We start from the raw sequence: 16,291 nt of genomic DNA, 5'->3' as shown, positions 1-16,291 counted from the left end.
GTGAGAACTAGGGAGCACAGTTGGTTTTATGTATTGTTGAAATAGTCCCATTTTGGTAGTTGGTTATACCTAGAAGTTTAATAGAGCTGTTGTAGCAGTGTTCAGTGCATTCTTCGATTCAGCAAGATTGAGCGCCCATCATATACTAGGTGCTTTTCTGTGTACAAGGGATGTAAGAGTGAACAAGTCAGAATCAAGAAAAATTTGTGTCCTTCTGGATTTGTCTTTCAGTGGGGGAGACAGCCAATAAACTAGGTAAAATATGTAATATGATGGAGAGTCATAAGTGCTGTGGGAAAAAATGAATGAAGAAGTGACTGGTGAGGCCCTGAGGTGACAGTTGAGGAGGCCCTGAGGATGTGACGAGGGAGTGAGCCATATGAATCTCTGAAGGCAAAGGGCCCTTTGCAGCCAGGCAGGCATGTACGGTGGCATTGAGGTTGGTTTGAGGAGCAGCCAGAGGCCAGTTTGGCTGTAGTGAAAGAAGGAGAAAAGTAGTTGGCTGTGAGTCGGAGAGGTCATGGGAAGCTGGATCCAAGAGCCTTGTAAGCCACGGTAAGCACTTCCGCTTAAAGTGATTTGAGGGGTGGGGGTTTTTGGGAGGTTGAGCAGAGAGAGGAGTGATCTGATGTAGGTTTTGCAGGGATTAGTCTGGATACTGCAACGAGAAGAGCCGGGGTTGGGATGGCCAGGGCAGAAGCAGGAAGCCAGCCAGGGAGGGTAGTGCAACATCCTGGTGGGAGGCGAGGATGGCTGAGATGGAGGAGGTGGCCGTGGAGTCAGGAGAGGTGGTTCGATTCAGGGTACGATTAGAGTGCAGTTGGTAGCATTCTCTGGATGTTTGAATGTAGGGTGAAGAAAGTTAGTGAAGGATCTAAGTTTCTGTCCTGAGCACCTGAAGGATGGAGTTGCCATTTACTAAGAAGAGAGAGATTGGAGAAGCAGGGTTTAAGGAGGAGTGGGAATTTGATACTGAACATGATCAATTTAAGATGTCTTGGGTATTCTGTGAAACATTGGGTTGGCTCTTTGGGTATGTAAGTTAAGGATTAGGGCAGATGTCTGATAGTATGTAGAAGTTTACAGAAGGTTGCGTGCATCTTGAGAGCACATGCAGATGAGAAGAGAGAAAGCAGGGGCCTTTCATTGTGTCCAAGTCAGGGAGATGAGGAGAACCAGCACCTCTTGGCTAGGTGTCCATGGAGAAAATGTTCTGAGGAGCGCAGAGTGGCCAGTGGTGTAATACACTACTAACACAGCAAGTGAGTTGAGGACCAGGACCTGCTTGTCACTCTAACAAGACGACGGTCATGGCAGTCCTTATCAGGAACAGTTTTGGTGATGTTTGAGGGAGACACCTTATTGTCTTCAACTGAGAGTGGATGTGAGGTGATAAAGGCGGTAAGTTCATGTGACTCTTCAAGGAGTTTTACCATCATTCCATTAAATGTTTAATATGATACAGGGTGGGGGTGATAATGGAAAATTGAATCCACATTGTAAATTATGGCTTTCTGTAATTATCTTAGTGATGCTCCAGTGAGTGAACTGTCCCTTGAGCTGCTTCTGCTTCAGGTTGTCTTACCAGCGTTACTCGAACAGGGACACACGCGGCAGTGGCTAAAGGGACTGGTGCGGGCCTGGACTGTCACTGCTGGATACTTGCTGTAAGTACGGCAGGTACCTCGTAGGCATATCATTTGTTATCATTTAATAATCTTTCTGAAAAAGCATGCCCCACTCAGGAAGAGTTAGTTTTAATAAGAGACGTTTTGATGATATCCACAAGTGTATATAATACTTATCAAAGCTTTTCTAATCATTGCTGTCTTTTTATGGAGAATGTATATATGTTTTGGGGGGCTTCCCAGGTGGTCAGTGTTAAAAATCACCTGCCAGTGCCAGAGACACGGGTTCGATCCCTGGATCAGGAAGATCCTTTGGAGAAGGAGATGACAACCTACTGCTGTCTGTATTCCTGCCTGGAGAATCCCATGGACAGAGGAGCCTGGTGGGCTACAGTCCATGGGGTCGTAAACAATCTGACATGACTTTGCACACATACATGCATGTTTTTACTCTCTTATAGAGGGATTGTGGCCCAGGTTCTTTCATTACACTGGGTAGAAGTAAAACGCTTTTTAGTGCATTAAAAACAAACCAAGTTACCCTTTTTTTTAGAAGTCCTAACCTGGTAAGTTAGGACTGGAAAGGGTCAGTTTTCATTCCAATCCCAAAGAAAGGCAATGCCAAAGAATGTTCAGACTACTGCACAGTTGCACTCATCTCACACGCTAGCAAAGTAATGTTAAGAATTCTCCAAGCGAGGCTTCAACAGTATTTGAACCGAGATACTTTAATGTGAAATATGGGCATACTTTGTTTTATTGTGCTTCACACTTACAGTATTGTTTTATAAATTGAAGGTTTGTCAGATGATGGTTAACATTCTTTAGCAATAAAGTATTTTTAAATTCAGGCATGTTTTTTAAAGACAATGCTGTTGCACACTTACTGGATTATGCTATGCTATGCTATGCTAAGTCGCTTCAGTCGTGTCCGACTCTGTGCGACCCCATAGACGGCAGCTCACCAGGCTCCGCCGTCCCTAGGATTCTCCAGGCAAGAATACTGGAGTGGGTTGCCATTTCTTTCTCCAGTGCATGAAAGGGAAAAGTGAAAGTGAAGTCGCTCAGTCGTGTCTGACTCTTAGCGACCCCATGGACTGTAGCCTACCAGGCTCCTCCGTCCATGGGATTTTCCAGGCCAGAGTACTGGAGTGGGGTGCCATTGCCTTCTCCATACTGGATTATAGTCAAGTGTAAACATAAGTTTTATATACACTCGGAAACCACAAATCTTGACCCGTTTACTGCAGTGTTGGCTTTGTTGGGTGTCCCGAGCTAGACCCACAGTACCTCCAGGGGATGCCTATGTGCATTGGGTTCAGCTTGAACATGTATCCTTCTCTAACGGCTCAGTGCCTACCACGCCCCCTCCCTCCTCCATCTCATTTGTGCTGTAACTCATCTGTGGCTTGGAGGTTTTAGTTGAGCTGCATGTCATAGCAGACACAGCAGTCATCTATAGCGAAAAGAGAAATTGATACTTTTTTCCCTAAAATTCTTCACATAGAGTATCTTGTATATTGTTCACTTTTTTTTTTGAAGTTACTGCTTTTTCTCAGATGTTGGCTGAAGAAAACATAAAATAGATCGAATTTATGGGGTGTTCTGTATGTTAATTAACTTTACATTTGGAAGGGTTTCATTTAAAGCAGGCAGCAACATTTAGAGCAGATTGAGGTAATGGTAGTGCTCTGCATAGATTCTACTTATACCTTTTCTTCCCTAAGTAATAATTATTAAGGATCACCAGTAATTATAGTAATAATAATTGTTATTAAAAAAAGACAGTGTCATGTCTGCTGTTTCATTCTGAGTGAGAATTTTCACTGGTGCAATTTTTACACAGGGATCTTCATTCCTACTTGCTGGGAGACCAGGAAGAAAATGAGAACAGTGCAAACCAACAGGTTAACAATAACCAGCATGCTCGAAATAACAACGCTATTCCCATGGTGGGGGAAGGCCTGCACGCAGCCCACCAAGCCATACTCCAGCAGGGCGGGCCTGTCGGCTTTCAGCCTTACCGCCGACCTTTAAATTTTCCACTCAGGGTAGGTACTGTACAGACTTAAGATTTTTCAGATTTCTGTTGAGAGCTTTTGCTGCTGTTATTGGTGCTCTTAGTATAGAGTCCTCTATCCTCTGTGTAACCACACTTACAGTCTTCTGAGGAGAGCTACGTTTTACTCCTCTCATTCTACAACATGTTATGTATGTAAATGTCAGATAAGCTTATCAAATTTTAGAGGTGGGCCATGGAGTTGGGCTTCCATGTGCCATTGGCCCCTGCCATTTGTAAGGAACAAGAAGACCCTAGATCAAATAAGAAATTAACATTCTTGATTCATTTCATATGTCAGGAACTGGAATCCGCATTTTAGAGTTTTTCTCTCTTTAATCCTTGCAGTATTAATCCCAGTGCTCCAAGGAATGAATAGTAATATTTTGTTTATATCTGATAAAACTGAAGACCAGATTGGTTAAGGAAGTGCCTGCCTCACCGAGACCTTCCTCCAGGTGCTACCGAAACTGTTCCTTCAGGGGTCTCCAGGGACCTTCATGGTGTTAAATTCAATAGTCGGGTCTTAGTCCTCACCTCACTTGCTATGTTAGTAGCATGTTACATGATTGCCCACTTCTTGTTCCACAAAACACTTTTTTGGAAGTTGTTCAGGAGGCTTCATGGAGGAGTTGATACTTTTCAGTCTTTAAACTTAGGAGATCAAGCAGATTAAAAAAAGCAGGTGGGAAAGGGCATTCCAGGCCTGTTGTCAGGACGAGAGGCACGTTAGACGTGGTAGGTATGGACCTGCAGGGAAGTGAACGGATGGAGTTCAAGGCAGGAGGTGCGGACGAGCTGCCAGAGATGGAGGAGCTGTGAGAGACGAGGCTCTTGAGTTGACGAAAGATACTTTCTTAGGCAGAAGGTACTTTGTGGTCCAGATTAGAGAGAGGACCACCAAGGGGGCTGTCAGGCAGTGGAAGTTGACCAAGTCTCCACGCCCGGTCATGCAGTGTCATCGCCGGTGCTCGCGGTCTCCCTGCCGGAGCCCTGCCCTCAGCGCCTGGTCGGGTCCAGGCAGGCAGCACGCTTTATCTCTCGGTCCAGGGTGGCCAATTCCTTCTTGTCTCAGGGAGCTTCCTTTTTATCTATACTTTTCCATATGGGAGCCACCAGCTATAGCTACGATGATTGTTTACTTTTAAACTTAGTTAAAAATAAATACCACTTGTAGACATGTGGTAAATTACCTTGATGGTGGATATTCCTTCGCAGCATATACGTATATCAGATCACATTGAACACTTTAAATATATTATTAATATAGTTTAATTTGTCATTTATGTCAATTAAGCTGAAAAAGTAAAAAATACGTTTCTTGTAGACATACTCAAAGTACCTAGAATTTTAAATTCCAACATTCATTCACACCGATCCCATATGAGGTGCTTGGTGGCCTCATGTACCCGTAGCTCCTGTGTTCAGCACTGCAGGTGTGGACATCTCCATCATCAGGGTGTTCTGATTGGATGGCACTGTTAGAGAATAAGCTTTCCTTTCATGAAAAGTTGTTTTTGAGAATTGCATAAAAAGTGACCATTTTTAGTTTTAATTAATAGTGAGGGAAAATGTAAGTTGATCATGTTTTATTTTTGTGCTCTTTGATTTAAAATATATTTCCTTGTTATTTATTGGTATATCTGATTATATGAAAGTGGAAGCAATTTCCTTTTAGCCAGAGTTATAGTTAATATTATCTAAAATGAAAATTTCCTTTTTGTGTAAAATGGAAGGAGTCCTGGAAATACCAATATAGACAGTTTGTTTTTACTGAGAATTGTGTTGATTCTTTGAGTGGTGTCCTAAAATACATTGAGCACATGTGACTACTGTTTATGTGCTGCTGTGTTTTGCCTTGCAGATATTTTTGTTGATTGTCTTCATGTGTATAACCTTACTGATTGCCAGCCTCATCTGCCTTACTCTACCAGGTATGAGCTTATCCTCGCTCTCCCCTAATGACATCATGAAAAGATGCTTTAACAGGGTATATTTTGCTGAGATGTGATCTTTCCATCAAATATAAACTTGAAGCAGTTTTCTCTTCATTTTTATTGAATATGGGGTGCATGGGGACGGACTTCAAAGTCAGTCACAAAGTATCAGAAGCAGCTCACTGCCCCCCAGCCTCCTTGTTAGTGCTTCACAGCAGCCAGAAAATCCTAAATCATACTGATGTGTTAGCCACTTAAATCATCACTAAGTGGAAGATACTTTTCACGTCTTACCAAGTATGCAAATATATACTGAGTTAGTGTCTTGATTATAGCACTCAATATAACTTTATAAATCAGATTTACCTTCAATACTTGATTTTTTTCCCATGTGGGCTGAGGCTGAGGAGGAACAACTAGTTAATTTAATTTCAAGTGAGGTTTCTTAAATTATTTTCTGATTTGTCTAAGAGTTGTGATTTACCTTAAACTGGTAAAAATAAAGGTTTTTTTTTAAATTTGTTTTATTTTTAACTGTTTCTTCACAGTGATTTTTGACTGTTAAAACTTTACTCCTGAGTTCACTACTCTGATCTCAGCTGTTAAAATGGCAAAGTCTAGTTAACCATTGCTAAATCCCTTGAGTTGTGTCCGACTCTTTGCAACCCTATGAACCGTAGCCTGCCAGGCTCCTCTGTCCATGGGATTTTTCCAGGCAAGAAAACTGGAGTGGGTTGCCATGCTCTCCTCTAGGGGATCTTCCTGACCCAGGGATCAAACCCACGTCTCTTATGTCTCCTACGTTGGCAGGTGGGTTCTTTACCACTAGCGCCACCTGGGAAGGTGCAGCAAAATAAACATATTTTTGAGAAAACTTAAGTTTTTGAACTTTGGACAGCTTTGTGGGTTTTATATTCCGTTTTCATTTTTTATCAGAAATATTAAAAAGTTAACAAAGGAAAGAAACCTAGTTTTATTACTTGAATTTGGCAATACAAGTACTTTCATCTCATTAAAGATTGTTAAGTAAATACTTCCCTGTTAATCCAGTCCCAGCATCTAGTGGAAGGAATGCAGCTATGTTTAATCATAGAAATACTTGGTCATAGTACATATATAAGGTGGTGAGGATGCTGTTTCCCCATAGGTTACTTTCCTGTAGCTACATTTTAACTGATGTTAAGTTACTACAAACTAGAAACTAACCTGACCTCTCAAAAACACTTTGGAAGTATGTGAAGTATAGAATTAAAAGAGGCCTTTAAATTTTTTAAAACCAGCCAACCAAAAAGAACATAAACTTTGGAGTAAAAATCAGTTCAGTTCAGTCACTCAGTCATGTCCGACTCGGCGACCCCATGAACTCCATCCAGCACGCCAGGCCTCCCTGTCCATCACCAACTCCCGGAGCTTGCTCAAACTCACGTCCACCGAGTTGGTGATGCCATCCAACCATCTCATCCTCTGTCGTCCCCTGCTCCTACCTTCAGTCTTTCCCAGCATCAGTGTCTTTTCCAGTGAGTCAGTTTTTCACATCAGGTGGCCGAAGTATTGGAGCTTCAGCTTTAGCATCAGTCCTTTCAATGAATATTCAGGACTGATTTCCTCTAGGATTGACTGGTTTAATCTCCTTGCTGGAGTAGAAATACATATACATATAGAATGCTTGACATTTTTACAGAATTATCAGTGATACTTTTAAATCTTTAACAAGCATATGTATTTCATGTGACATTTGCATGTGTTTGTCTTTAAAAATTACTTATCTTCATATCCAAGCTGTTTTGTGATATTGCAAAGAAGTCTGTAATGTTATTAGCTTTATAGCCTATAAACTTAATTGTTGAGGTGGTTTGATTGGGATTGGAGACAGTGTGGGTCAGTGATCAAGAGCATGATCTTGGTCAAGTAAATGTGAGTTCACATTCAGCCACCACTCTTGTGTGCCCTTGGTTGGGGCCTTGGTTTCTCAGTCTTCAGAATGGAGGGTCGTTACTGCTTGCAGGGTTGTTTTGCAGGGTTGTTGGCAAGATTAATGAGAAAATGTATGGAAAATGTTCAGCCCAGCCACTCGCTCCTTTTAGACATTCAAGAATAACTGATAAGTTTATAAAAAACAAAACAGATAACTACTGTGTGAAGGAGAATGAGACACTGGAAATGGGGTCTTGGTCTTCTCTCCAGCCTTATTAAGGAGTAATCATGTGAAGAAATTATATAAATGATCTTGCCTGATAGATATTTGTGGGTACGTTGTGTAATTTATTTGTAATAACTCTTTGTTTGAGGCCATCCGTTAGACAACTTTCACATGTTTCCTAAATTTCGTTATATTTTTTTCCTGAGAAAATTAGTGTGGTATTCTTTTTTTTATTGTGCCCACTACTTATTAAAATAAGCTTAATTTTCTATCTTAATGAATGAGCTAAATGAAAGAAAGTTACTCTAAATTCTTTGTAATGTTCCTAAATATTAAAAATACTGACAACACAAATAATAGAAAGTATATTCTCCATTTGTGTCCTGTTACGTGCATAATCATTTTTTATTTTATGATCCAGACAGCAAGAACACCCCGCCTCCTCAAGTCATTTCAGTCCCCAGAGAACAAGCAGTTGGCCTCGCAGGTCACCATGCAGGTCACAGGCGAGCTTGTACCCAGTGACTTGCTGTGGTTTGGTTGTATCTTAAGTTATGACATTCTTCAGAATTTGGGGGGTTTTGTTTTTATTTTGTTTGTCTGATCTTAATGAAGACACTGATACATCAAAATGTGTTGTCTTTTTAATGATCACTTAAAATGATTGAAAATACTAGTAGTACAACATTGACATCAAGATTAGAGTTCTTTTTGCATGATCGCATGTCTCATTTATCAGCCTTTGTATTTTCAGTATTTGCTGGCCGTTGGTTAATGTCATTTTGGACCGGGACTGCCAAAATCCACGAACTCTACACAGCTGCCTGTGGTCTCTATGTTTGCTGGCTCACCATCCGGGCAGTGACGGTACTGGTGGCGTGGATGCCACAGGGACGCAGAGTGATCTTCCAGAAGGTCAAGGAGTGGTCCCTCATGGTAGGCCTTTCTAGTCAAGACTGGTCCTGTCTGACAGCAGTGGTGAATGTTTTTCCAGTGTTTTCTTTAAATCTTTTCACTTTGTTTCTTCACCATGTTGATTATGTCAAGAGAGTTGATCTTTTTGAATTAAAAGTATTCCTTTAAGACAGTAGTTTTCTGGTTTCACTCTGAGAAATACAGTCCAGATCTGTGTGAGGGTTAGAAGAAAAGCATGCTATTAAATGATCCAGTAATGCCCTTGATTCATAAGATAGTCTGTAGAATTTAAAATCAATTTGTTTAAGTAGAAGTTTCCTTTAAAGTTATTTTTTTCTAAAATTTGATTAAATTCTTTTAATATATAAAACATTGACTTCAGGATTCAGTCAATGTTTTATATATAAATGAGATTCTTTTAATTATAGTCTGTTGTTATTCAAGAATGTCCTGGCTAGTGTGCAAGTATAGTAGGTAATGGGAATTATTACTCTCAATAAAGGACTTAATTGTCACAAGAGTGGGGGAAAATGTCACTGTAAGATGATTGTCTAAGGGTGGCAACTTATTGATTGATCATAATGTTGATTATGACTGATAAATATGTGTAGGTCACTGCTTTATGCCTTTTCATTTGTATAATCAACTCTAGTTTTGTATCTGAATTTTTATTTTGATTTTACTAGACGTTTAATAGCTATTTAATATTCATGTTTAAAGAAAACCATAAGAGATTGATTGTATATTAAGAATGGAGAGATTTGGTTGCTGTGTAATCTGTAGATAATCAGACACTTAACTATATTTAAATAAACTAGCCAGTACCAGTTTTCATTTGATATTCTTCCACTTCATATTGCTAAGTAAAGAAATACTTGCTGTGTCTTAATGCACACCATTTTAGTCTCTTGGTGTTGAAACAACTGTACTCACTGAGGCTCCCTTAAGAAAAAGGGACATCAAGGCCACTTTAAAACTAATTTCTTTGTCAGGATTTCATAGTGGCTCTTACATGTTATCTATTCCTTCTTTTTGTGCTGATTTTTGTCCAAATTCTGTAGCAGTGCTAATAGAGTAGCCATGTGACTAACAGCTACCATCTTGCACAACACAGATACAGGTCATTTCTGTCATCTCAGTAAGTTCTGTGGGACCATACTGTTCTCAGGGGAGCTAATTTGATCAGCTTGGTTAATTACCTTAACTGGGCTTATGCAGAATGCTTCCACTCTATCAGTCCATCTCAGAGGTCACAGGTCAGCCTCTGGGTGGGCCACCATTGGCTCAGGGACGTGGGACAACCAGGGAGATGACAAGCACTGGCAGTAATACTCCAAGATGGGGCGTGGAGACTTGGTCAGCTTCTTGGACAAATAGAGGACTATTCCTGAGACTTAGATTGAGAAAAGTAGCACAGCCACTTGGTTAATACATGTAATAAAATAATTTTGTGGCAACAGAATAATATGTTTAGTAGTAATTTCATGCTTTTGTTAAGTAGCTTGAGTTTTTGTAGTTATACATTCAGATTTCATTTAAACGTGTAACATAAAAAGTGAGTTGTTTAAGGTATGTATTTGTTCTGTTAGGCGTCAAATCAAAGAAGAATAAACTTCACATGAGATAAAGTGTTTGGCTAGAAGTCAAGGAGACTCTTAACTCAGTGGCCTTTCATCTCCCACTAGATAATGAAGACTGTGATCGTGGCAGTGCTGCTGGCTGGGGTGGTCCCACTTCTTCTGGGGCTTCTGTTTGAACTGGTTATTGTTGCTCCCCTGAGGGTTCCTTTGGATCAGACTCCTCTTTTTTACCCGTGGCAGGTAAGTGCATGTCTTTTGCTTATGATATTTCCTTTTGTATTTGGAATCAGAAAAATTCTCAATTGTTTAAAGTGATTTTAAGCAGCTTGTTTAGAAAGACTCCTTAATTTTTTTTATTGTAGGAGCTTTTATAAAATTGATCAGATAATGCATTTTACCTTTTGAAATATGCAGGTCATGTAAAGTAAATACCTTACTTTATAGGTTAAAATGTCACTATAGGTGTCACTAATATTTAAAAATACAAACTAATGTATTGGTCTTTTCACTTTTTAGTTAGGTTGATACTTTCCTCCTTTCAGCTTTGAGCCTTGAAGCGATAACCTACATTTTTGAATAATTACAACATTTTCCCCCACAAGAATCACAGGCTTATTAAAAAGAACATTCTGAGGGAAACTATGCAGGTCATAGCAAAGGCCTTAAAATACACATAGAAAAAAGAGACTAAACTTTTCTGTCATACATAGAGCCTGAAGTTAACGTCATAGACCTCAAATTTTTAAGAGAGATTAGGGAAGGAGTGGGTATTGACTTCAGTCATTCAAAGCCTGATTTTCAGCTTTGTTTTAAAAATAAACTTTCCAGAGATGAAAATTTTGTCTACTTTCCTGATGAAGAACCTCCGTAAACTTCATTTAGCAGCACATACTTACTCAAGTGCTTTAATGTGTGCCCAAACCCTGTGCGGTGTAACTCAGATGGGAGTGAGGCTAATGTGAGGACTTCTGGGGACCTTGCAGGCTGGTGGGAAAGACGGGTAGATGGTGCTGTGGTGGGGCACGCGTGAGGAGCACAGCATTAGGGGGCGAGGTACTCACCCAGCCGAGGGGGTTTTCACATACAGTTTTCTGTAGAGACGATGTCCGGGACAACATAGTAGAGTGCAGAGGAGTGGGTGAGAAAAGAAGTGTGTTCCAGGAAGGAACGAGTGAGCAGGCCTTGAAGTGGGACAGCACACGTAGGGGACAGACATAGGGGACACACTCATCTGGTGTGCTCGTAGGTTAGAACCGGAGTGAAAGTGAGCAAAAAAGGGAAATTGTTAGATGTATGTGATGCCTTCCTGTAGGAGCTGAATTGCAATGTAGTGTAATAGCATCAGGGATTGAAGGAAAGCTGTTTTTCACAGAATAATAGCAGCTGTGAAAGGTAGATGAATTAAGAGAATTAATTAGGAAAATCATTATTTTGCAATAATTAAAATAGTTGATTGCTGGGATTGTCAGTGGATAGTGAACCCATCAGATGAAAGTTGATTGGTCGGTCTTTGGTTACTGTGCTGCAATAACAAGTCACCTGGCAGCCTCGGCTTACTGGCTTAAAACAATCCTTTATTTTGTCCGCAGTATCTGTGGTCAGAAGTTAAGCCAGGGCATAATCTGCTCGTATCTGATTCGCATTCTCTGGGGTCTCATGTAGGAGACTCAGTGGCCGAGTGTGATTTGACAGCCTTTGCTGACACCATTTGGAGATGTCACCACTCATGTGAGGGCTGGCGCTGGTCGTTGCCCCTCATTTGGGCTCTTGGCTGGAGCCCCTGCACGTATTTGAGCTTTTTTATAGCTTGGTAGCTCAAGGTACTTGGGCTTCTTCCATTGCACTTCGGGGAAATGAGTGTCCCAACGAACAAGGCAGAAGCTACATCAGCTTTTATGGCCTCCTCTCAGAAGGCCTGCAGCATTGCTTTTCACAGCCTTCTACTCGGTACAAGCAAGTCACAGGTTGGCTCAGACTATGGGAAGGGGACATAGACCCCTACCACTCCATGGGAGGAGAATTTGCAGTCATGTTTTAAGGCCGCTAGAGCGCAGAAGTGGTCGTTTGCATGGTGACAGAGTGGCACCTTTCAGATTACTTGATCCTGAAAGGGAAATACAGCTTCATAGAGGAGGGGGTCAGCAGATACTGCCTCGACCCACGTGATCACTGCAAGTGTGGCCAACAGATGCTCTGTGCCTCCTGAGGTTGTGTGGTACGCTGCACTAAAAACATCAGAACAGCCTGAGTCCAGGAGCTGTGCCTCCTGTTGGATATGAACAGTTGATGGAACATCGGCATTATACTGCCGCTCTGTGACCGTGATGGATCACAACAAAATTAAGGCCCCTCCATAATCATGTCTGAATGCAGGCAAAGCGTGAGCATTGTCCAAACCACACAAATGACCAAACAAGCCCATGACTGGCTGCTCCTTCGTTTGCAGCTGCAGTTTTATTAGCCTTAGTCTGTCCTGTCTTCTGGATAAGATTTATTAAAATATCCAATTATAGATTACCAGGACTTTTCTAATGGGCTTTCCTGGTGGCTCAGAGAGTAAATCATCTGCCTGCAATGCAGGAGATCTGAGTTTGATCCCTGGGTTGGGAAGATCTCCTGGAGGAGGGCACAGCACCCCACTCCAGTATTCTTGCTTGTAGAACCCCATGGACAGAGGAGCCTGGTGGGCTACTTTTCTAAATAGCATCTGGAATAGAGCAAAGCCCTGCTTCCTTAAATTCTCCCCAGATCACTTCACACAAGCCAGAGAACTATAATAAGCCTTTTCTAACTCTTGCTCAGGGCTCCGAGTCCTCCACACTTGTCTGTTCTCCCTCACTGCATTGAGTAGTGATGCAGCTTGTTCGCCTGTACACGTGTTCTTGGTGGTCTTGACGGTGTCCGACATCCTGACCTTGGCAGAGTAGTTGAAATTACTCAGTTTCAAGAATCTTTATATGTTGTGACCCATCAGTTTTACTTTTCAGAAATCCTGCAAAGAAATATTTACACGTGTGCAGGAGACATGAACAGGGTTGTTCTGCTATCATGTGATTTTTATGATATCAGAAAACTTAGAAGCAAGCCAGATGTCCATCAGTAGAAGATGACTAAGTAAAATCTGATATATCTTTCCTTTTGAATTCAGTGCAGCAGTTAAAAAGAAGTCAAGCTGTGTGTTTCATTTTTTGCTTTTGTTTTGCTGTATGTTTTAATATAGCTAGCTCTCAGATACATTTTTGAGTATAGGATAGATACAAGTTGCCGACAGCATGATATCCTTAATATTCTGGATAAAATCCAAAGTTTGAAGCAACAACTTGTGTTTTGTTCATCCCTGACTCTAAGCAGTTCTACAGGAGGTTGGGCTCTTCTGGAATTCTAGCAGAGGAGCTAGTGTGGTGTGTTTTGTTTTGTGGGAAAGAACTGCAAAGCAGAGGATTTGAAAGAGCTGGAACCTCAGTGTTCTGTGTTCCTCCCCAGGTGAGTGTTAACTTCACTTGGGTGCCTTCTGGACTCCCAAAGGCCACGAGAGAGCTGAGCTGGTGGGTTGAATCTTCTCTGCCTGGAGCCTGGGAGGATAGAGAAAAAGCAGGGAGACTTTCTCCATGTTCTCATTGGCAAGCTGTTGGCTTGCTACCCCAGAGGTCTAATGAGCTAAAAGATCCTTTTGCAGCCCTGTAGGCTATTCTCAGTCCAAGCCTCTGAGCCACATTGAGCCTACAGAGAAAAGTAACAACTGTTTTATGTAAGGAGGGGCCCAGCAGCCACAGAAGGAAAAGGCCCAGTGATGGGGAACTGCTTGCAGAGCTGTGAGCATCCAAACAGAAGATAAAAACACAGGCGATTAGGATATGTATGAATGCACACACAGCAGCACCCATAAAACACAGTGAAATTGTCGTGGTGTTTTATAGCATGGATTTCAGACAAATTCAATAAATGAATTAAATATGTGACCAGTCACCATTAAGGCTCAGACTGGAGGCCTGGAAGACTGATGCATGGTGCACAACTGAAGAGCAGGCAATTGAGGGGAGAGGAGGTGGTGGATACAGCCAGGAGACTTAATACCACTCATGAAAAGGGTCCTATAGTGCGAAAATACGGGGCCACGCTGAAACAGAAATAGACATTCTTAAGAAAAGAACTAATCTGTAGGTTGAAGGAGCTTATCAGGTTTGATGAAATGGAAATTGATGAGGAAAACACATATTTGGGTACATCTTGGTAAAATTTCTGAATTAAATCACAAGTTCCAAAAAGAACCATACTGGCAATGGACTTTGTAGCACTGAAACCGTAGAAGCTAGAAAGGTGTTTAGAGACCACTAAGATAAAAGGGACAAAAACCATGCTTCCTGTACCCAGACAAAATGTCATTCAGTCATTCATCTGTCAGGATAGAGTGGTATTCGAGGTTATGCAAGAATTCAGTGCATGCTTCAGCCTCCCACCCCATTTTGAAGATGTTTTGTAAAACAGCCAGCCCAACCGGAATATCAGAACAGAGCAGTATGGGCAAAGTCCATGAAAAATGGGTATTGTGTATTTCCTGTGGGACGTAACAGGTACAGACATTGGTTGGTGCCTAGGGAAACCAATGTAGAAGATGTTAGCTGTGGTTACTGCTGGGGGTGGGGTGGGGTCAGGATTTGGGCTGGTGATCACAGAGGACTCCAGCTGTCCCTGGAAAGGTTTCAGTTTTATGTAAGAATAGATTTACATGTTATGTGATACTTAAAAAAAAATACACAGATATTTTTAGATAAACAGAGAACAGATTATGAAGGACTTTGTGTGCCATGTTTAGGGTTGTAAGCAGGGAAGGCTCTGTAAATGATCTGATTTGCACTTTTAAGAGATCCCTTGGATGGTAGGAGTGGCAATCACTTTGGCTGCCTGGTGGAGAGTGGGGGTGGACAGGAGGCCCCGCGAGGAGCTCCCTGTGGCAGTGGGGGTCCTAGTAGCAGTTCAGCAGAACTGCCAGTGCACTAGCTCAAAGTGCTTTGAGCCCTCGGGATGGCTTCTTTAAGTCAGACAGGGTGGGCTTCCCTGTCCAAACCGATAGAACAGCGTAAGAATGGTGTGATGAAATAAAATCAGGGCACTGTGTTATTTAGTTGCTTGTTGAGATCTCCACTAATGTAAACACTTTTCTTAGTTCTCTTGGGAAAATAATGTAGATTTTTTTTATGGGGGTAGGGAAGATAATAAGAATGAGTTTTGGTAGAAGCATTGAACTTTCGTGAGTTTTCTTCCAGTGTATTTATTACGCTTCTATAAAATTTTTACTGATCCAACAGAACTTGTGTTTTGAAGTAAATAATGCAAGAAAATTGTATAGCCTCTGTGTTGGGTTTATTGCTAAAAACAAAACCTGTTAAATGATTTTTATTCCCTAGGACTGGGCACTTGGAGTCCTGCATGCCAAAATCATTGCAGCTATAACATTGATGGGTCCTCAGTGGTGGCTGAAAACTGTAATTGAGCAGGTAAGCAAGTTTCACTCATGGGGCCTTTATTTTCCACGTTCCCACTTCTCTCTAAGTTTTCTACATTTTCCTTAATGAGGATATATAATTTTTTTTTTTGGAGAAAGGTACTTTTTACTCTTATCATCAACTACTCTTAAAACTTCCCTTACCTGAAGTTAACTGGTAGCTTAGAGTACCTAGATGCCTGAGCAAAGTAAAGGCAGAATTTAGCACACGTGCTTTTCTTTTTTTTTTAAGAGCAGGGATTCAAGTTTGTAAACCTGTAGTAGAGAATTGTGCAAGGCAATAAAGAAAAAGGCAGGAAAAGAGTAGATTTAAAAAATAGAGCTATTCTAGCTATGTAGCACCTAAGACAGTTTTGTATTACGGAACTCCCAGATAATTTGGTCATTGTGGTGATAACCTTGAAAGAGATAGGTTGTGCTTCTGTACTTTGATAATAAGGCTAGGAAGTAGGATAATTCAATTTAGAAAGATTATTTCAAAATAACGAATGTAGTAAATTTTGGTACTTCTTTTAAGTTTAGTTTGCTA

The 16,291-nt window shown here is 41.2% G+C and overlaps 1 protein-coding gene across 6 annotated transcripts in view; it reads left to right on the top strand.

The window, feature by feature from the left end:
* The window catches only part of MARCHF6 (membrane associated ring-CH-type finger 6), a 76,113-nt gene that overhangs the window by 54,266 nt on the left and 5,556 nt on the right, over positions 1-16,291 (top strand). For all 6 annotated transcript variants that reach the window (XM_081521296.1, XM_081521297.1, XM_081521299.1 and 3 more), the window contains exons 18-23: positions 1,530-1,667; positions 3,475-3,679; positions 5,552-5,621; positions 8,519-8,700; positions 10,365-10,499; positions 15,665-15,754. In XM_081521296.1, coding sequence (XP_081377422.1) covers positions 1,530-1,667; positions 3,475-3,679; positions 5,552-5,621; positions 8,519-8,700; positions 10,365-10,499; positions 15,665-15,754 — 820 coding nt within the window. The remainder of the gene's footprint in view (positions 1-1,529; positions 1,668-3,474; positions 3,680-5,551; positions 5,622-8,518; positions 8,701-10,364; positions 10,500-15,664; positions 15,755-16,291) is intronic.

The sequence above is a fragment of the Giraffa tippelskirchi genome, chromosome 8 (assembly GCF_054371585.1).
Source record: "Giraffa tippelskirchi isolate mGirTip1 chromosome 8, T2T-mGirTip1v1.2.pri, whole genome shotgun sequence".
Classification (NCBI taxonomy): domain Eukaryota; kingdom Metazoa; phylum Chordata; class Mammalia; order Artiodactyla; family Giraffidae; genus Giraffa; species Giraffa tippelskirchi.
The sequence above is the reverse complement of the archived record's forward strand: the minus strand, read 5'-3'. Positions and strand labels throughout refer to the sequence as shown.